Source organism: Lissotriton vulgaris, chromosome 6 (assembly GCF_964263255.1).
Source record: "Lissotriton vulgaris chromosome 6, aLisVul1.2, whole genome shotgun sequence".
NCBI classification, from domain to species: Eukaryota; Metazoa; Chordata; class Amphibia; order Caudata; family Salamandridae; genus Lissotriton; species Lissotriton vulgaris.
Genome location: NC_141694.1, coordinates 1,045,083,760 through 1,045,105,081, shown reverse-complemented (window position 1 = coordinate 1,045,105,081; position 21,322 = coordinate 1,045,083,760). Strand labels below are relative to the sequence as shown.

At 46.8% G+C, this 21,322-nt stretch overlaps 1 protein-coding gene across 2 annotated transcripts in view; it reads left to right on the top strand.

Moving 5' to 3' along the window:
- Positions 1 to 21,322, top strand: part of PHF10 (PHD finger protein 10) — a 678,055-nt gene that overhangs the window by 642,691 nt on the left and 14,042 nt on the right. For both annotated transcript variants that reach the window (XM_086927105.1, XM_086927104.1), the window contains exon 10: positions 7,732 to 7,920. In XM_086927105.1, coding sequence (XP_086783231.1) covers positions 7,732 to 7,920 — 189 coding nt within the window. The remainder of the gene's footprint in view (positions 1 to 7,731; positions 7,921 to 21,322) is intronic.

Genomic DNA, 21,322 nt, shown 5'->3' with positions numbered 1-21,322 from the left:
TACCATATACAACCCCCTTGAATACCAAATGAAAGGACACCACACAGATATATATTGAAAATATATATATATTTATTAACTACAAATATCCCCTATACTCTTTATGAGCACAGAAGCACAAGCGTTAAAACAAAACACAGTTAAAATACACAAAAGTTGCACAATATGGATGAGCCCTAGGGGCCACCTAAACCATATACTAAAAAAGTGGTATAAGAGATACCAATCGAAAAGGAAATAGGCCTAGGGCCTTGGGAATCGCTGGAGCTGATCGGGACTAGCAGTGACTAAGTCGGGAAAGGCCCGCGGGACTCGGGTGCAGTGTTTAAAGTGCACGCATTCACCAATGCATTGTCTATGGTGCGTAAAAGTTACAAAGTTAATGTTTTAGGAACCTTCCGAGTGACCTAGAGGAGTGAAACTTTAGACACAGACACTAGAGGTGTGTACCAGTGTAGGAACACCGGCGTTGTTGAGTTACCTCACCCACAGGAAGTGGGTGCACAGGTGCGAAGTAGTGTCGGGTTTCGTCACGCAGGTCGATGGTGCTTGGAGCTGAAGATGCTGCAGGCGGCTCGATGTGAAGAGTTCCGGTGGATCCAAGGGTGGATCTGAAGTGGTGAAGACCTGAAAGCAGAGGGGACAATGTTCAAAGTCACTAGCCAGTGACTACCGTGGAACCAGATTGGAACCAGGCGATGTCGGGTGCAAACAGGCGATGAGGTGTAGCTTCTCTCTGCAGCCACGTGGACACGAAGAGGTCGAGGACGTCCAGGCGTCGGTCACGAGCTGTCCCACGAAGGCTCTAGCTGATGGCGGTGTCGGCAACTTGATCGGAGCAAACAGGCCTTGGCTAATGCAAGCCACGCAGGAATCGAAAAAGGCTTATCACTCGGACCAGCAAGGTCAGAGCGGGTGCTCCCTTTTACAGGAGCGAGGGCAAGTCTGGAGCAACCAGACCCGCAGTGTAGATTGTACGTTTCGTCGCCAAGATGGCCGCTGACCACGTGGCAAGTGGCCGGGATGGCGCGTCGAGTGGCACGATGCAAAAGGGCCCCACGCAGATCGTGGAGATGCTGGGGGGCTGATCTTCGGTGCAAGGGCTGCTCGGTTGTAGGGGTTCTCAATCCCCAAAGCACAGCGTCGAGGGTGCCTCGGGTGCAGCGCAGTCAGCTTTTCGGGGGTCTTCCGAGATGTCCGGTCCCACGTCTCTCGGTGCCTCCATGGGTCCCTTCTTTGCAAGGACTGTGGATCGGGCGGTGAGAAGTCTGGGAGTCTGGGTTTTGTCAAGCGCTGGGCTTGGGCTCCGGTGGGAGGCGGCGGCAAAGCAGACAGAAAAGTTGCTGGTTGGTGCCTGTGTTCACAGGGTGGCCACTCCTAGGCCACAAGGGAGATGCTCTTCAGTCTTCTGTGCAGCAGAATGTCGAAGTCCAGTCGTCTTCTTTGTTTCAAGTTGATTCAGGATGATCTGAGGTGCTATGGCACTGCTCCCACTCTTATTCCCAATCTGAGGGGTGGATCACCTGCTAGGTCCCTCCTCTGGGTGGGAACAGGAAGGGGGGCGGTTACACCCCCTTTCCTTTGTCCAGCTCCTCGCCAGGCCTGGGTCTGGAAAGTCCCAGGACCGGTTTTGACTGGCTTATGCACGGGGACACCTTGTGTGCCCCGGGCATGTCTGATTCTATTCAGCCCTGTCCTACCCAATACACAAAATCCTGTCTGGGGTGGTGCTCGCACCTCCCAAGGCAGGAAACCCTTTGTCCAAGCCTCCCTCGCTGGAAGGACTCCCAGCAGCAGGAGGTCAGACTTGTGTCTGTGGTGGCAGCATCCATTTCGTGATGCTGAGGCTCTGGTTAACTTTAACCGGGGTTAAGGCTATGTACATGTTGTGTCCCTCTAGAAGGGTGGAATGCTATCCCCGTCGACAGAACTGTCGAGGGGATAGTATTCCAAATCGTATGACACCTTACTCGACATGTTTTGATAAAGCCAAACCAAAGTTAGCATATAACCGCGAGGATTATAATGCACTTAAGAGTATATGGTATGGCAATATCCCGGAACAGCTAAGGGAGTTGTTCCCGACCGCTGCAGACAGGCTCAGCTCATGCTAGAGCACCATCTCACATGAAACCACGCACTCTGCCCCCAGGATTGCAGGGGCCTTCCATAGGAATGGCTTATAGGTTAACATGTGTCCAGTTAAGGTTAGATATAGGGATACTATATCTACTATATATACTATATCTAAACAAGAGGTGATTACACCAACTTACCCCAGCTGATTTGCCAGTTGTGTCAAATATGGAGGCCAGGCCAGAGGTGGCACAATACATGCTGCAGCCCCTGGTAGGCCTTGGAAACACCTATGCCCTGGGTACCTAGGGTACACTATTACAGGGGACAATAAGGTGAACCAGTTCCAATTCGTAATGCACCTAGAGTGCATTGGCATTAATTTAGAGAGAGAACAGCAGGCTGTGGGTCTGATTGGCAGGCCCACAGCCACATTAAGTCATAAACCAGTGAAGCAAAAAGCAAACATTTGGGGTGACCATAGGATAGCAGTCCCTACTCTCCTACATACATGACTTCACAGGATTGTATAATTTGATTATGAGGGAGCAGATCCTAAGTAATTGTCAGAACCAGCTCTTACACCAGCACCTGGTGGACTCAGATTTGACCTCTCCCCAAGAATTGGGAAAGAGGGCAGATAAATGGGTCAGAACCAGGATTAGGCCTAAGAATCAGGACAATAGCCAGAAGAAGGAGTCTACCAAGCCTCAAGATAAGGGTGGGGATAAAAGTAAAGAAAAGACTTACCCAGGGCCCCAAAACTCCAAGGATGGGGGTGGGTCCCAAGACACTTCTTCAACTCAGAAAAAGCCTTATTGTCATGCCTGTAAACAGGTTGGGCATTGGAAAACAGACAGCTGCTGTCCCAAGAATGGCAATAAAGAAAATATACCTCCAAAAAACACTCCAACACCTCCTGTTACTGTCAGCACTAATCCCCCAGGAAGTGGGAGCACCCCCAGAAATATGGGTGGGTTTACTTTTGGAGCACAGGTGGACCCTGGCCTATCCAGGTCCCCATCACCAAATGATCTTGTTTATGAGACTGGCATGGGGTTTGCCAACTTCTCTGATTGCCCAAATACCTTGAGCAAATATAGACAAGAACCCATCATCAATGGTTTGAAAGTTGAAGCCTTTAGAGACACAGGGGCTAGCATCACCATGGTGGCTGACTGTATAGTCCCCTCTAAGCAACTTTTACCTGGTGCCACATACCAAGTAACAAACATTGATGGAATACAAACCAATCATCCCATGGCAGTAGTAAGTCTCAGCTGGGGAGGTGTCACTGGCCCAAAGAGAGTGGCAGTGTCACCAAACTTGCCTGCAGACTGTCTACTAGGTAATGATTTGGAAATCTCAGCCTGGGCTGAGATTGAACAGGAAATCCATTCTAGAATGGTAAATGCCAATGGAAAGGTTAGTGGGGCTGTACTGGCTACAGCCCCAATTCAAGATGTTCTTCCTGAAAAGGTTGGTAGGGCTGTGCAAGACTCAGCCCCATCTTTAGCAGAAGCTCTTCCTGAACAGAATAGCAAAGCTGTTATGATAACAGCAGATACCCAAACTGAGTCTCCTCCTGAAAAGGTTGGTGGGGCTGTGATGGCCACAGCCCAAACTCAAACTGATATGTGTGTTGTGAAGCCTGAAATGATAGATCACTCCACCCAAATTGAGAGCATGGAGGAGGAAGAGAAATCTCCCCCTCACCAGACATTAGGACAGGATCAGCCTCCTCAGGGAACGGATCTTACCCCTGGTGAAGGACCTGCCCCAGAGGTTGTTAGGCCTGGCCTGACAGAGCCTCTGATGGCAGTGGACCCTTCTCAGGTGGGACCCAGTCTGGAGCAGGTAACCTGCCCCTCTCTACCTTGCCTTAATCAGCCCAGGGCTGCAGAGGACAAGAAGGACAGTGAGACCCAGAGGGCCCCCTGTCAAATAAAGCACCCCCATCAACAGATTAGGTGCACCAAAACTAGTAGCCCTGGTAAGGTGAAAACTTTAAAAACTCCTGAGGGAGCCCCCTTAAAAGTAGTTAGGGACCTCCCACAGATGGATTCTGTTGGGCACAGCCAAACCTGGGACCCAAAGTGCCCAAACCTGAACTGTCCCTCCAGCAAGCCAAATAGAGGGACCCAGCCTCCAGCTTTAGGTAGCCAGAGGTTGACCCTGAGAGCACAGTGCAACTCAGTTGAAGAAAGAAAGGCACACATGGTGGAAGATAATTGAAGGAAGCTGAGCCCTAAATTAGTGGAGCCTCACTTCAATACTCCATATCCAAACCAGCCTTTAACCTTGCATAAACACACCCAAGGTAGTGATTCCCTATGGTGGAGACCCTCTAATACCCCAAGGGTGAGGGACTGGTTAGTGGACCATGAGACAGGGGGTACCCATGCTAGTGCAGGTACTTCCTTATATGGCCACTCAGGCAATATGGGCTTACCTGGCCACGGATAGCCTTATCTCCTTTCGTTTGGGGGGGGGGGGTTGTGTAGGAAGGTGGCTACCTGACTATGGTTACCCCAGATTTTTTTGCCTTGCGTTTAGCTGGTTTTCGACTTAGTTGGCCTGGTTCCCTGCTAATCAGGGCCCCAGGCTATCTGCTCTCTCTGTAAAAAGGATTCCATGTACCCTAGGTGCATAACTAAATTGGCTTGGGTCACCTTATCAGCCCCTGTACAGAGCACTATAGGTGCCCAGGGCATAGGTGCATCCAAGGTCTACCAGGGGCTGCAGCATATCTTTTGCCACCCCTGGCTGGCTATCCAAAATTGACACAACTGGCTGATCACTCAGCTGGGGCAAGGTGGTGTAATCACCCCTTGCTTAGATATAGTATGCCTATATCTAAACCTATCTGGACACATATATACCTATCAGTCACTCCTATGGCAGGCCTTAACAATCCTGGAGGCAGAGTGCTTGGTTTTATGTGAGATGGTGCTCTAGCATGAGCTGAGCCTGTCTGCAGCTGTCGGGACCAATTCCCTAAGCTGTTCCAGGATAATGCCATACCATATACTATTAAGTGCATTATAATCCTCGCGGTTATATGTTAACTTTGGTTTGGCTTTATCAAAACATGTTGTGTAAGGTGTCAACGATTTGGAATACTACCCCCTCACCAGTCCTGGCGACGGGGGTAGCATTCCACCCCTCTAGAGGGAGACGACATGTTACTTTGCCAAAACGCGGTTGATTTTAAAAGAGCCTCAGATCCACAAAATGGATGCTCCTGCCACAGACACAAGTCTGACCTCCTGCAGCTGACCGAAACTCAGCCAAAGAGGCCTGGACAAAGGATTTCCTGTCACAGGGAGGTGTCACACCACCCCAGACAGGAGATAGTGGATTGTAGCAGGGAGGTTTGAAAGAAACCAGACACTGCCTGGGGAGCACAAGGCTTCCCCTTGCATAATCCGGCCAAACCGGTTCTGGGGCACACCAGCCCCTGTCCCAGCGCGGCCTGGATCAAAGGGAAAGGGGTGTATCCACCCCCTTCCTGGGTCCCACCCATAGGAGGGGACCTAGCAGGTAATCCAGCCCTCTAGATTGGTATAAGAATGGGAGCAGTGCCAACGCACTCAGATTATCCTGATGAAACATTTCAAACGAAACTCTTGACCCTTCGACATCCTACTCGACGTAGAAGACTGAAGAATCTCCCTTGTGGTCAAGGAGTGACCACCCTGTGCAAACAGGCACCATCCAGCACCTCGACGTCTGCTTTGTTGCAGTTCCCGCCGGAACTCGAGCGACCGAGATCGACGAGATCAAGCTTGCCTGCCTTCTTACAGCCCGATCCACAGTCCCTGCAGAGCTGAGACTCGTGGAGGCGACCGGAAGCGTGGGGCACGCCATCTCGAAAAGACCACGAGACGCTGACTGTGCAGCCCACGAATGACCCTCGAAGCTGTACACCGGGGTTTGAGAAGCCCCAGCCCTGAGCCACTTTTGCACCGAAGCTCACCCCTCTACACTCGACGAGTGCTACGTGGGGCCCTTCTGCTTTCTTTGGCTCAACGCGTTGGCCCGGTCACTTGCCAGCTGGCTTGTGGCCCCTGTGCCGACGAAAACCTAAATACGACTTGTGATTCTGGTTGCTCCAGACTTGGACCCGCTCCTCTGAAAAGGAGCACCCGCTCTGACCCTCCTGGTCCGAGTGAGAAGCAATCTTCCAATCCCGCGTGGATTGCTCTTGCCAAGTGTTGTTTGCTCCGATCTTGAAGCCGACAGTGCCGATGGTGAGAGCCTGCGTGGGATAGCTCGTGACCCGCTCCTGGACGTCGCAGATGCCCCAGAGGCCACGTGGCAGTGGAGAGAAGCTCCTCGACAACCACCTGATTGTGCCCGACATTGCCTGGTTCCGTCCTGGTTCCACCCTGGTCACTGCTGAGTGACCCAGACTCTGTCCCCTCTGCTTTCAGGTACTTTTCTACTCTGATCCACCCTTGGATCACACCGGACACTTCTCCTTCACATCGCCTGCTGCATCTCCAGCTTCAAGCACCATCAACCTGCGTGACGAAACCGGCGCCACTTCGACCCTATGCACCCGCTTCCTGTGGGTGAGGTAACTCAGCATCGCCGGTGTTCCCACACTGGTACACACCTCTAGGGTCTGTGTCTAAAGTTTTGTCCTTCTAGGTTCAGCGGAAGTATCCTTAAACTCTATTTGTGTAACTTTTACGCACCATTGACTTTGCATTGGTGCATGCGTGTGCTTTAAGCGCTGCACCCGAATCCCGCAGGCTTTTCCCGACTTCAGCATTGCTTGTCCCGACTGCTCCCAGCGATGCCCTAGGCCTAACCACTGTTCGATTGGTATCTCTTATACCACTTTCTTAATATATGGTTTGAGTGGCCACCCGCCCTCATCCATAATTGTGCAACTTTCATATGTTATGCTGTCCTTTTGATTTAACGCTTTTGCCCCTTTGCTCATAAAGAGTACTGGGGATTATCTTGAGTAATAAATACATATATTTTTATAATATATACTTGTGTGCTGTCCTTTCATTTGATATTACAGGATTGTGATTGGTAAAACAGCTCGTTTAACACGACCTCTTGAGTTTAGACTTTAAGGCTGCTTAGTCCATGCTACCACTAGGATAGCTTGTCTAATAAAGTTGACTTACAACCAGACACCATAAGGGATTGTTTGGACTGATACAAGGAGGTTCCAAAATTGGAAACATCATATATCAGGCCAACTTCTCACACTGACTGAACTCATAATTTAACACTAATCCATGAGTACCCCTTTCTGATTCTAACACTTTAAAATAATAACCAAACTCCTTCATATATACATATATCCAGTACTGTCTGCCTCTTTAGCTTCAATATCAACTTTAATAAGTGCCATTAGTTGAAAAATGTATTTTGTTTCGACCTTTTGTGATGAGTGGGAATTATCATTTATCAGTGTGGATTGCAATGTATTTGGCAATGTCCATTGCATGGTTTGCATTTTGTTACTGACACCCCTGTGATAGAGCTATCCAAGATGATGATGCAAGTTGTTAACTCAGAAATAAAAAAAGATGTACGGATTTGAACCTGTATAATAAAGAGTTATAGTAACCTGTAATAATTCAACCCCAAATCAAGTCTTGGTATTTTGTTTTAATTGTTTTCCAGGGCATCCTTCGTGTTTGGATATGTCTTCAGAACTTGTGTCTGTTATTAAAAAGTATCCTTGGCAATGTATGGAATGTAAAACGTGCATCATATGTGGCCACCCTCATCATGAAGAAGAGATGATGTTCTGCGACAAGTGTGACCGTGGTTATCACACTTTCTGCGTGGGCCTTGGTGCTATTCCCTCAGGTAAAGGCTTCTCTACTTTTAAACCTTTCTCACTAGCATTCAAAAGTGACGTTTGGCTGCTGGTCCAATGGCTTGTTATTGGGCTTGTTATTGTAATTGTAAATGGTATTTATATAGCACTTACTACCCTTAAGAGGTGTAGAAGCAGTTTGCTGCAAGTAACACGCCTCCCTGGAACCCAATATTAGAGGTTAATATTTAGTAGATTAGTAAATGTTTTTTTTCCATTAGTTGTTAGGTTTGTGCTCTTGAAATTCTTATGTGAAAATAGAGTTTAGAGTAGGGATAGGATGGTTGGGATTGATGGATTTGAAAGGGAAAGTTGTAAGGAGGTGAACATTTGAGAAGGATATTTGGGGGTTCATAGAAGTCAGAATGGTTTGGGATCAGTCGGCGAAAGGAGGAATGGGACAAAGATTGAAATGTACTCTGCACGCACGTAGCCATCACCCACTTCCCTTCTAAACAGTATCCCATATGGAGTATTGTTGCGTGCTCACAGAAATTGCAGCACTGATGACGGCTACAGAAAAAAAAGTAATAACATGATACAAAGATTCAGAAGAAGAGGTTACTCTGATAAGATCTTGGGCCAGATGTATCAAGATTCCGAATTGCGATTTCTAAATAGCGATTTTTTGCGAATCGCTATTTAGAAATCGCAAAATGGAATGTATGTACAAAAACGCTATTTTTTAGCGATTCCTTATTATTCTTTATTTGCGAATTCGCATTTTGCGAATTCCCAAATAAAGAATCATTCCCAATGCATTCCCATGGGCCAGGAGGCCCATAGGAATGATAGTGCAATAATTCTCAAATTGCGAATTCGCAATTAGATAATAGCAATTTGAGAATTATTTCAAGGGTGCAGGGGTGTCTCAAAGACACCCTGCTGCACCCCTGAAATGTACATGTGTGTGCATGTGGTGCACATACATGCCCTATGGGCATGTATGTGCCTCACATGCCACCCTTACAAATGCAAAATAGGGCATTTTTAAAAGAAATCGCAAATTACCACCAACTACAAGTTGGTGGTAATTTGCGATTTCTTAACACAAAATCGCAATTTCAAAATGTTGCATACATATCATTTAAGGAATCGCAAAATTTGCGATTCCTTAAATGCTATGGCAAAATAAGGAATCGCAAATTATTGAGATTCCTTAAATTGCGATTTTTTTCATACATATGAAAAATTGCAAAAAGGCCGTTTTGCGAGTCGCAAAGGCCGAAATTCTGCGAATTTCGGCCTTTGCGAGTCACAAAAGCCTTGATACATCTGGCCCCTGACAGTAATGTGGATACCAATAAAAAGACTTGAAAACTGTACCTTTAGGAGTCATCATTGCCCTTTTTGGCCATATAGAAATATCTCTGCTTGCACTGCATGAGAGTCTCTGATGTGGTCTCTAGACTTAGCCAATTACCAAAGGGAACTGTGGTAGTAACCACGGACTTTTGGAAACAAGATGCGATTTTGCCGTTTTGAATTCGGAACTTTTAACTAAAAACAAACATCAACTATAGACTCTTTTGCCGCAGGTGTCTTGAACTTATAACATACATGGCCGTTGGGATAGAAATGCAAATAAAATCTGCCTCGTAATCCTGATTTCACTAGGGAGCCCCCGAGCATTCACCGAGGCGCCCATGGTCCCATGGTTACTATGGAAACTGAGTTCCAAGCCTCAGTCTGATCACCAATGTCGGCTGATTGGCTGAGCGATACACGTGGGCGGCCAGTCCACGCCCCTTCCAGGAAGCAGAACATCTAACTATTTTTAACGCTCCCGCACTGAGGGTGAGGGATTACCACGGGGCGGATCGTTGGTGGAACCAAGTAGGTTACCAATCCAAGGAAAAGAAGCCGCAAATTACGCGAGCCTCGCCTTTTGGACCAGGAACGCCCATGAGGCGGTTTCTCACCGCTAGATGAGTTTTTCTTCCAGAGTGGGGAGAATACTACATTTTGTGAAGGGACACAATTTTGTGTTCCCATCTATCACGGATCGAGGTCAGGGCGCACCTTAGCGTGTGCGTACCACCCAGGTCCCCTTCACTTTTTTCCTTTTGGTCCTGATGAAAACCCACAATTATAAGAGGTTGAAACATGTAGACCTAAGACCCATATTTTAATCACATAGCGCACGTCGCTATTTTATCATCACTACACGTCTTTAACACCACAGTCTACTTAATTAGACAAAGGTGTTACACTTCTTTTATCAAGGTGTCCAGTCACTCAAGAATAAAGTCTTGAAGTGAGTAGTTCTGGCCCCTTTTTAAGTCACTTACCCTTTTATCACTGCACATATAAAAGACAAAATACCCGCTCCACTGTAATCAGGTGTCGTAGCACACCCTGTTGGCACTCGGCCTTCGGGGTGGGACCCCAATGATGAAGCATGTCACCAACTAGGTTGGTGAGTGAGGGGTCTTCTAAAAGGACATGCTATGTCCTACATTAAGGTTGGGCACAAGTGCTAGAGTAAGCCTTAAGCTTCAGGCGCAGAGACTTTCACTGTCTCGCCTACAGGTGGCACTCCTCCATTTGATTTGTTTATAACGTTTACAGGGGACTAGGAGTTCTCACCTCACTTCTGAGTGAAAAACCCTCACTCTCCTATTGTTTTTCTACATCTGGCCCCTTGTCACAAGCTCGCAGTAAATTACAAAATGTTAGACAGATGTCCTCTTTGAAAATAGAAAGATGTCCCAAGAAAAACAATCAATCAATATTCCCCGAATCATTAATATCTACAATGCAAGATCCAATAGTCTCAAAACCATCATGAAGGACATTGGGGCCTCTTCCAGGCAGACCCTATAATAGGCAAAAGTGTAGGTGATTCCGCGTGATAACCTATAAAAGACCAAGATCCCTTAAGGACAAATTGATCCAAAGCTTTTATCCACCAGAACTATCTACCACTTGGTTACAGGTAAATGAAGGGTTTCATTGGTGCAATTCCTGCAAAGCTTGTAAATTTACTCTAAGCTGCAAAACCTTCAAGACGCATGATGGCAAAAATAGATCTATTTCAAAATTCATCACCTGTACCACGGAATATGTAATTTACCTGTTGGAATGTCCATGTGGTCTTAGATATATAGGAAGCACTAAATTACAATTAAAAAAACGCATCCTAGAACACCAAAGGGCAATAACCAACATGGACTTCCGCTATCCGGTAGCAAGACATTTCTATCACTCCCACAATAGCAACAATAATCTAGTGAAGTTTTTTGGGATCGACAGAGTAATGAAACATAAACGAGGAAGCAACAGGGTGAAACAGCTATGCATTCTCGAGTCTATGGTACATTATTAATCTTAATACCAGGAAGCCATTTGGGTTGAACTGGAGGAGGAACTGTCTACACACATAGGAACCTAATGTCCCATTTTTCTATGCTATTTCCGCATGCATGATTACATATTAGGACATTTGTCCTTTTTCAACCCACATGGTCGGAGGCTATAGTGATCCCCATTTTTAAAAGGGGGGCAGAAATGAACCAAGGTGTTATCGCCCAATTTCCTTGTTAGACACCCTTCTGAAGGTAGTAGGGAGGGTGATTCTTAATAGAATACCATCCTGGGCTGAAGAGACAGGCGTGCTATCTAATTTACAATATGGTTTCCGAGCGGGGCTCGGTACGGTTGAGCAAGGTCTCAATTTAACTCTGATCATAAGCAAATATACAGTTGTTAAGGAGGGAAAACTCTTCTTGTCATTCGTTGATTTGAGCTCAGCGTTCGTGTAAATCATGGAATGCTGTGGAGATTTCTTAAAGATATGGAAGTTGAGCCATCCTTGCTTTTATTTATCAAGGAATTGTATAGGGAGGCAGGAGCCAGGATCCGCTACGGGAGACAGGGGGAATGCTCAGCCAAATTTTGCACAAAAAGGGAGTGTGGCAAGGCTGTATACTTGCCCCTTTCCTTTTCTCCTTATATATAAACAGCCTGGGCCAATATTTGACTGAACATCGACAGAACTATCCGATTATTAAGAATGACATCCGAGCCGTGCTCCACAACGGAGAAACAGCGGCCCTCATCCTCCTAGACCTCTCCCCGGCCTTCGACACTGTCTGCCACCGCACCCTAGTGCAGCGCCTCAGCAACGTCGGAATCCAGGGGAAGGCACTGGAATGGATCATCTCGTTCCTCACCGGAAGGACACAGAGAGTCCGCCTCCCCCGTTCAGATCAGAAGCCACCGAAGTCATCTGCGGCGCTCCTCAGGGCTCCTCGCTCAGCCCAACCCTCTTCAACGTCTACATGAGCCCCCTTGCGGCCATCGCACGCCAACACAACCTCAACATCATCTCTTACGCCGACGACACCCAGCCCAGCTGATCCTCTCCCTCACCAACGACCCCGCAACCGCCAGAGCCAACCTGCACGAAGGGATGACAGAAGTAGCCAAGTGGATGATGAACAGCCGCCTGAAACTGAACTCGGACAAGACAGAAGTCCTCATCCTGGGATCCTCACCCTCCGCCTGGGACGACTCCTGGTGGCCCCCCGCCCTGGGCAGCGCACCCAAACCAACAGACCACGCACGCAACCTGGGCTTCATCCTGGACTCCTCCCTCTCCATGTCCAGACAAGTCAACGCCGTCTCCTCATCGTGCTTCAACATCCTGCGCATGCTACGCGTAAGATCTTCCGGTGGATCCCCACCGAGACCAGGATGACGGTCACCCAGGCCCTCGTCACCAGCCGTCTGGACTACGGCAACTCCCTCTACGCCGGATCCACCACCAAACTCCAGAAGAGACTCCAGCGGATCCAGAAAGCCTCAGCACGACTCATCCTGGACATCCCCCGTCGCAGCCACATCTCCGGACACCTGAGAGATCTGCACTGGCTCCCGGTCAACAAGAGAATCACCTTCCGTCTCCTCACCCACGCACACAAAGCCCTGCACAACCAAGGACCAGCATACCTCAACAGCCGCCTCAACTTCTACCCTCCCACACGCCAGTTTCGATCGTCCAGCCACGCCCTCGCCGCCGTCTCCCGGATCCGAAGAGCCACCACTGGAGGAAGGTCCTTCTCCTACCTGCCCGCCAAGACTTGGAACTCCCTCCCGACCCACCTCCGCCTGACCCAGGACCACCTCGCCTTCAGGAAACAGCTCAAGTCCTGGCTGTTCGAGCAGTAGCGGACCCCCCCTCCCCCAGCGCCTTGAGACCCTCCGGGTGAGTAGTGTGCTATATAAATGCATTGATTGATTGATTGATTGACCCCAGTCCCCATCCTACTCTATGCGGATGACGCAGTAATCATGGCACAGACGCAAATAGGGTTACAATGAACAGTCACTAACTTTGTTAATTTTATGCAAGATAGGGGTTTAAAAGTAAATATCAGTAAAACATTTACTATGAGCTGTGGGGAAAAAAACAAGGAAAAAATGTGATATTTTCCTCACCTCCTGTTTCTCCAGCTGACTCTATATCATACACATCTCAAGGGCCCCCTCATTCAGATAGAGGGGATTAACTCTAGTGAGCTTCTACATAGGCATGCACAGCTCTGTCTCCGGGTTCAAACAGGAAGTTCAGCAAAACCTACTTAATTTGCCTTTTGATGGGTAACATCTTTTTGGGAAGCATGTAGATAATTTATTAGAAACCATTTAAAAGGACAGTGATACAGCAAAAGCAATGATTGCCCTCAAAACCCCTTCCCATCGCAGGTCTTTTTTCCACTTTTCCTAATGTGAAGGTCCACTTTCCCCGATAGCTGCACATAATACCAACAACAACAAGCCCAAAACACCTCTCCTAAAGGCTATATTCGAGGCTCCTACAGAGGGAACAATTCAAAAGGCAGGGGTAAAGGTAGGTGGATCCCCCAAAGCACCTGCCACCACCAGTAAGCCCTGATTTACCTCTCATTCCCCATGATTATATAACACCAGTTGGGGGTCGTCTCCAAGGGTTAGTGTCCGCTTGACGGAACATCACCTCCGACCAGTGAGTTTTGGATATCATCCAGCATGGTCATTATCTGGAGCTCACTTCCACTCCTGCCAACATTCCACCAAGCACAAGCTCTCCCCACAACACCAGAGGTTACTTGGGTAAGAGATCCAAGCAGTCCTCCAGAAAGGATCCCTAGAACCGGCCCCTCTCCATCAAAAGGGTACAGGAGTTTACTGGATATACTTCCTTATACCCAAAATGGATGGGTCCCTTAGACCAATTTTAGAACTTAGGCCTCTAAACTAATACATTCTTTCAGAGCATTTTCACATGGTCACTGTTTAGGAGGTTATCCCGCTACTACAACAAGGCGGCTTCATGGCCGCACTCTACCTCAAGGACGCCTGGTTCCACATTTAATTTCTTCCGGCACATTTCTGGTACTTCAGATGTGTAGTAAGCGGATAGCATTACCAATTCAAATATGGAACTCAGAGTCTTCACAAAGTGCCCCGCTGTGGTGGCCGCTCACCTCCACAGACAAGTCAATCACGTCTTACCCTATCTGTATAATTGGCTCATCAAGAGTGCCACTCATCTAAAATGTTACCAACACATTCAGGTCACCATCAACCTACTTGGCGAACTATCAATGCTTTAAATTCCCATTTCCAACTCCTTACGATCCAGCCTTACCCTGGATCTTCAATCCTCAATTCAGAGATAGACATATCCTACCTAAATGCTGCAGGGATCCAATCCTTTCAGGCACTCATTCCTCTTTTTCAACCAAATCAGCAAGTTAGTCAGGACAGTTATGCGCCTCTTCGGCGTATTGACCACATGCATCGCTAGAGAACCTCGTGCCAGGTTACACATGCGTCCACTACAGGAGTGCCTGGCGCATCAATGGCCTCAAACGGAGGATTAATGGGAAGATCTAGTGTTGGTCGGCTGTCTAACTTGCCACTCTTTGCAGTGATGGAACACAAACAACTTGTTAAAAGGACAGCTATTCCTGGACCCAGTTTCCCAAAGAACCATAACAAATGCCTCCCTTAAGGGTGGGGAGCGCATTCACATAATTTAACGGTCCAAGATCCGTGGAATCCCAGTCAGCAACTTCTCCACATAAATCATCTAGAGCTACTAGCGGTGCACCTTGTGCTGAAAGCTTTCCTTCCTCACCTAATTGGCAAGGTGTCATCATCAAGACTGACAGCATGATTGCCACGTAATGCCTTCAGAAACAACTAGCCACGGAGCCATGGAGAATTCTGTTGTCTCTGTTGTTGCCTAGCCGTGCCTAAGCCGCGCCTTGCCTTACACAGCTGCAACCAGACCAAAGAATCGAGCGCCGAGCAAGAGCGGACCCGGTGGAGCTCTGCGAACCCAGAGGACCGAGGACGAGGAAACGGGTAGCTCGCAGTTGAGGACAACTGCGAGGACAACTGCGAGACCCCCAGACCCCCTTTCCAGCCCCGGAGGATCGCGGAACTCACAGGGTAAGAGGCGTGGAGTGGGGAGCGGCGCAGGGCGGAGGGCCGGCCGAGCGCCGCAGAAACACTGCAGAACGCCGGCCACAAGCCGGGATAGTGAAGACGCCGGCATTGAACCCCAGCGACCGTGAGCCATCGGGAGACCCCCGCAGCTGCACAAAGTGTGCAAGATTGGGAGCGCGGGGTGCAGGCACGCAATATTACCAACTGCCCATCAAACCTCAACCCCTGTAGGAAGTAAAACAAAGGAGGAAATTGGTGTTGCTAAGAACCAGCAGAGGCACACCAACCGAAAGTCAGAATTAGGGGGGGGAGGTCCAGTAGGGCTTGGACAATCCGGCAGAATCAGCCAATGGACCGAAACACTGTTAATTTCTGAGGCACCTGAATGAGCAAGGAGCCAAGAAGCAAAGGGGCGACCCTAGTATCCCGGATATAAGAAGGACAAGTACCGGGGAAAGCGGGGAGACGCCGTGAAAGAGATCTACAAGTGCGGCAAGGCAGGGAGGCGGACGGCTACAAGGCTTCAAGGCATAACAGAGGTAAGTGAAAGTACTTATGTAAGGGTAAAATTGTAACTTAATTCCTACTAAATTAGAGACACCAACTTCAGCAGAACTACAGATTAGGTACTAAAAACCTAGAAATGGCACCCAAAAGAGGGCAAAAATCACGTACAGTGGATGAACCAGAGAAGAGTAAATTAATGGAGGGCTCAATATCTCTGGAAGAGAGCCAGGAAAGCCAGGTATCCTCTATGGACAACAGCAAGGGGAGACACAAGAAAAGAAAAGTTATAAGAGCAACGAAGAACGCCCAGCAGGCGAAAAGAGGGTGTAATCAAACAACTTCGAAACAGAAAGAGAACACGGCAGCATCAAAATCTATAAAGGAGTTTTTGGGAAACATTACAAATCAATAGATCCAGTGATAACATTGGAATACGACGGAGAAAGAGAGGAAAATGGTGGGGAGACTGGTGAAAAGTCAGGTAGGACAGTAGCAAACCAGATATGGATAGATACGGGAGAACTCCATGAAGAAGAAGCCCTCGACACTGAGGAGGGAAGGGAGATCCCCAAATCGGTAAACCAGACTCTCCAGAGCCAAAATCACCACATATCAGCGCCTCGTCTATCATCCTCCCCAAAAATGTTCTCGCTGCAATCATCAGGGAATGAAGGGCAAAGGGGAAACGAAAGTCAGAACCAGAGTTACGTCTGGGGAGGCGCGCCAGATCAACTCCAGCAGCACCACAAAACGCAAAAATTCTCACTACAGCAAGACGGCACAAGTACTGGTCACCAGGAAAACCCAGATAGAAACAATACTCAGGATTCGGAGCTTTCGGTAACAGCCACATCATCTCTGATGGAACTAATATTGATGTTGCAGAAGGTATTACAAGGAATCCTTGAAGTAACGCTCTCAAACAACGGAGTGATGAAAGCCCAGAAACAACATCTAAAAAAAATCGAAGATGAACTAGTGGAGATAAAGAGCCAAATGCCAAGCATGTTAAGGCCATTAGCTACAGTACCACCCATCGAGGAAAGCGCCGAAAATGAACCAGCAGAGGAAATCATGGTAAACCTCGATAGGACTCTTCATCCTATAGAGCAATCTATAACAAAGGATTCCGCAGAGGCCTTAGACAACGTTTACATTTCGAGAAGACCTATGTTGATAAAAAGGTGTGGGGGGTATGCAGCGGCCGCAGCCAGGAAGAGGGCTGAAAAGAATAGACAACCAAAGCCATCAGGAAAGAGAAAAAGGAAGAAAACGGCGGGGGCACAGTCAGGATTAAACCCCTGACCCCGATCTACATACCAAACAGTCACTCGCAATCAGAGGCTAAACCAACAAAGTCCCCGAGAGAATTAAGGAAAAATCAGAGAAGTAAGGAGGCAAATGAGAAACCCTCATCTAACCGCATTATGAAGCAGAAAGTAAGGATAACACCCGAACTATCCAATGGCCATAGGACAGTTAGCTCACATGCACAGGCACCATCCGGCACAAGAAGCAAAGGGTGGCAGCCAGGGAGAACAAATGTGAGTCAACATGTTCATGAAACCAACATGAAAGTACAAGAGAGGGATAACAACAACAAATGGTTATATTTGGATCAGTTACCAGCAGGGAAGAAGGGAAAGTCGGTAAGAAAAACAAACCCCCTAAATAGGGAACAGATCAGGGTCTGATGACACTGGTTTCAACAAAAGTACTGAGGGAAGTAACACCGTTGAAAACAAAATGTAAATGGGTTCAATCAAGTAGAATAGAACTTTTGACAGTGGAATTGAAACATAAAATGTTGACGCTAATGAATGTATATATGCAGTGGGACAATAGAGCAGAGTATGAAAAGGAGATGAGGTTCTTTAAAGAGGATGTTGACAGTACATTAGAAAATTATGCAGCAGATATAATAATAATAATGGGGGATTTTAACCACAAACTAAATCCTAAAAAGGCTGACCAATGGAATAGAGAACTGTTAGAGGTGTACGGAATAAACCCTGCTAGCTTTCCAAGTGGGGAGATCTTGAAACAGGACTCGGAACTAGTATACGCCTTAGGAGGTAGGGTCTCCACTGTCTCAATGGTAGATTAAAGACAGACTGCCCAGCAGTGAAGACCTTTAAATTAGGTCTACAGAATTGCCCTATCGACTATATGTTCATGCAAGCCTGGAATTTCCCCCACGTTAGGGGGTTTAGGATAGAACAAAAAGAGGTGAGTGATCTTAACTTCTTCACCTAACAATATCTGGGGGAAGGAAATTGCATAGAGAAACAGTGATTACCCAGGAGGTTGAGTACCCTAAACGGGTGACGACACGATTAACGGAAGAATACCTGGAAAAACTGAAGGCCATGCAAATGAAAATGGAACCTGAAAATCTCGAGAAGAAAAATTTAGAATGGTTCATAGGAAAGCTAGAAGAAGTGGTCCAGTGCCTAAGAATAGAACTAAAAAGGGACAAACATAATAGGGTAAAACTGTCAAACCGAGGTAAAAGGTTTTCTGTGGAGTGTCAAACCAAAAAAAAGGAAATACGGGCAGCACAAAGAAGGCAAAAAAAGAACTTCACACAAGAGAGACAGGTACATATAAACAAGCTGAAAAAAGAATTCAAATCAATGGTAAATGACGCTAAAAGGGCATATAAAGAGAAATGCTGGTTAGACCTGTTAGAAGCAATCGAGGAAAAAAATGTAAGACAATTTTGGAAATTGGTAAAGGCAGGATCCGGAACAACAGGTGGAGAATTAAATTGCGTGGTGAGTGAGGCTGCATGGGAAGAGTATATAAGGGAACTGTACGGGGTAAGAGCTCCAAGAGAGTATGTAGAGACCAAAATATGACAAAAAATATCAGAAGACTTAAAATCTAAATTTAACGAAAACAAGTAGAGCTTACAATAAGAGAACTGAAGCTAACCCGTGCGGCAGGACCAGACAACCTCCCTGCAATAATACTGAAGTCGGAGGTAAAATGGTGGGCAAGATTTCTGGCTCAGATGTTCCAGGTAATACTAAAAGAAGGCGTAATGCCACCTACTTGGAAGGGTGCCATAATTAGGCCAATCCACAAGAAAGGGAGCATGGAGGCTCCACAAAATTACCGGCTGATCAACCTCCTCGACATAGGAAAGAAAGTATTTTCAAAAATAGTATTGAACCAACTGAACGCATGGGTAAAAGAGTTTCAAATAGTACCCACGGAACAGGGAGGATTCAGAGCGGGCCACTCCACAACAGATCATGGATTTGCTTTATGGGCTATGGCAAAGAAGTCGACGGAACAAAACGGCAAGTTATGCTGCTGTTTCGTCGACTTCCGAGCAGCCTTCGATTCAGTCGACCGGGCCTGCCTATGGGATACTCTAACGAAGATTAATATTCCAAAAGACCTAATGACCATAATAAAGGAACTGCACAGGGAAAACTGGGGGCAAGTCATTAGGGATACCGTGGGATCCTTGACCCTAAAAATACCCATTGCCAATGGATTAAGACAGGGCTGTGTGTTGGCCCCTCAGCTTTTCTCCATATTTCTGTCAGTCCTCCCGGCCCATCTAGAGGTTGAGGGTAGTGCAAGCCCCAAAATGGATGGAAATAAGGTGTCCTGCTTACTTTACGCAGACGATCTGGTAATAGTAGACCAGACTGAGAGAGGCCTTCAAAGAAAGCTTAACGCCTTCAATACTTACTGCGCTAGCAAATTTCTAACGATCAATCTAGACAAAACAAAAATTTTATGTTTTGGGAAAAAGATAAGCAGGTTCAGTTGGTATATAGGCGAGCTCAATTTAGAGACAGTCAAGGAGTATCGATACCTAGGCATATGGTTTGATAAGTCTTTAAATTGGAGCGCCCATATAGAAACACAAAAAGCAAAAGCACACACTTCATATGTGGTCTAAAAATGTTCAATAGGGATTATGGAGAGATGTCACATCGACCAATGCTTAGAGCTTTTGAGGCAATGATCCCCTCCCAAAGTCCTGTATGGAGCGGAGATCCTTTATTTGAGCGGTAAGGGAGCCTGGGACTCGGTGGAGGGGAAATGCATAAAAAGTCTCTTATCTCTTCCACAATCTTCTATGATACAAGCCATAAGAACAGAAATAGGCACAAAGGCTTGGGAGATACAAACACAGATGGCTGTAATCAGATTCTGGAAAAGACTAGAAGATCCGAAGGGCAAAAAGTAGCTCACTGGTGTAGGAAAGAAATACAGAATAGTGAGCTAAAATGGGCAAAGGCCTGCAGGGAAAGATTGGTGCAAATCTGTAAAAGGTTAAAGATCGAAGTGGACCAGGAAACGTATCAAGTTCTTGGTACCAAGTGTGAGCTGAAGCTAAATGGGAAGGAAGTATCCAGAATGATTGACATAGGTTATTTAGCGAAGAAGAAATCAGTAGCACATATGCTAAACGCTTGGTCCAACGAAAACTGGTTCCCCTACTTAGATATCCTACCCAATCGCGGATATAGGCAAGAGATTCTGAGGCTGTGGATTGGGATCAACCCATGGTTAATAAACAGAGACCTTAAAGCAAAAATGTGAGATCAGCAAGGGCGCTGCAGGTGTAAGCTGGGAACCAAAGGAGACCTGCTACATATCTTACTTGATTGTTTGACACTATTAGAACAGCGGAAACAGTGGCTGCGCCCTGTGTTCCTAAAACTCAATATAAGAACAAGGGCGCAGGCGGCCAACCTATTAACTGAAATCCCCACTATTGATATTGCAATTGCCCTTGGGAAATATATAAAGGTGGACCTGAGTGCACTAAGAAATCAGGAATAATCTGTAGTACTGTATGAATTTTTAAATCAATGAAAATACATCCAGTAGTAAATGAAAGGAATGGGTTTTAAATGTAAATTTAAGTTTTAAGGCAAATGTAATTTTATTGGTGTTTTGTATTTTTATAATGGTGCGTAAGAATTGTTTACTGGATTAATTTTTAAAAGGTTTTATGGTATTTGATGTGAATATTTTATTCTGTGATACGGTTATTTGCATTTGTTTAAAGACTGTGGTCATAATAAACATACATTTTGACTTGACTTGACTTCAGAAACAACGGGGGGCACCAGATCCCCTCAACTCTTTCACTTAGGCGAGAACATTTGGAAATGGGCTCTCCATCACAGGATCCGTTTCTAAGCGGAATAGTTGCCAGGACAACGACTTTGCTGGCATCCTAAGCAGGATGCAGCAAAAACTGCACAATTGATAACTCCACACACAATTCCTCCACCACTACTTTCAGCGTTGAGGACTACCAAAGATAGACCTCTTCGCCACAGCAGAAAATGCCAAATGCCAAAACTTTGCCTCCATGTTTCCACATCCAAAGTCCAAGGGCAATGCACTATGGATGAATTGGTGATGGATATTTCCTTACGCTTTTCCTCCTCTACCTCTACTTGTTTG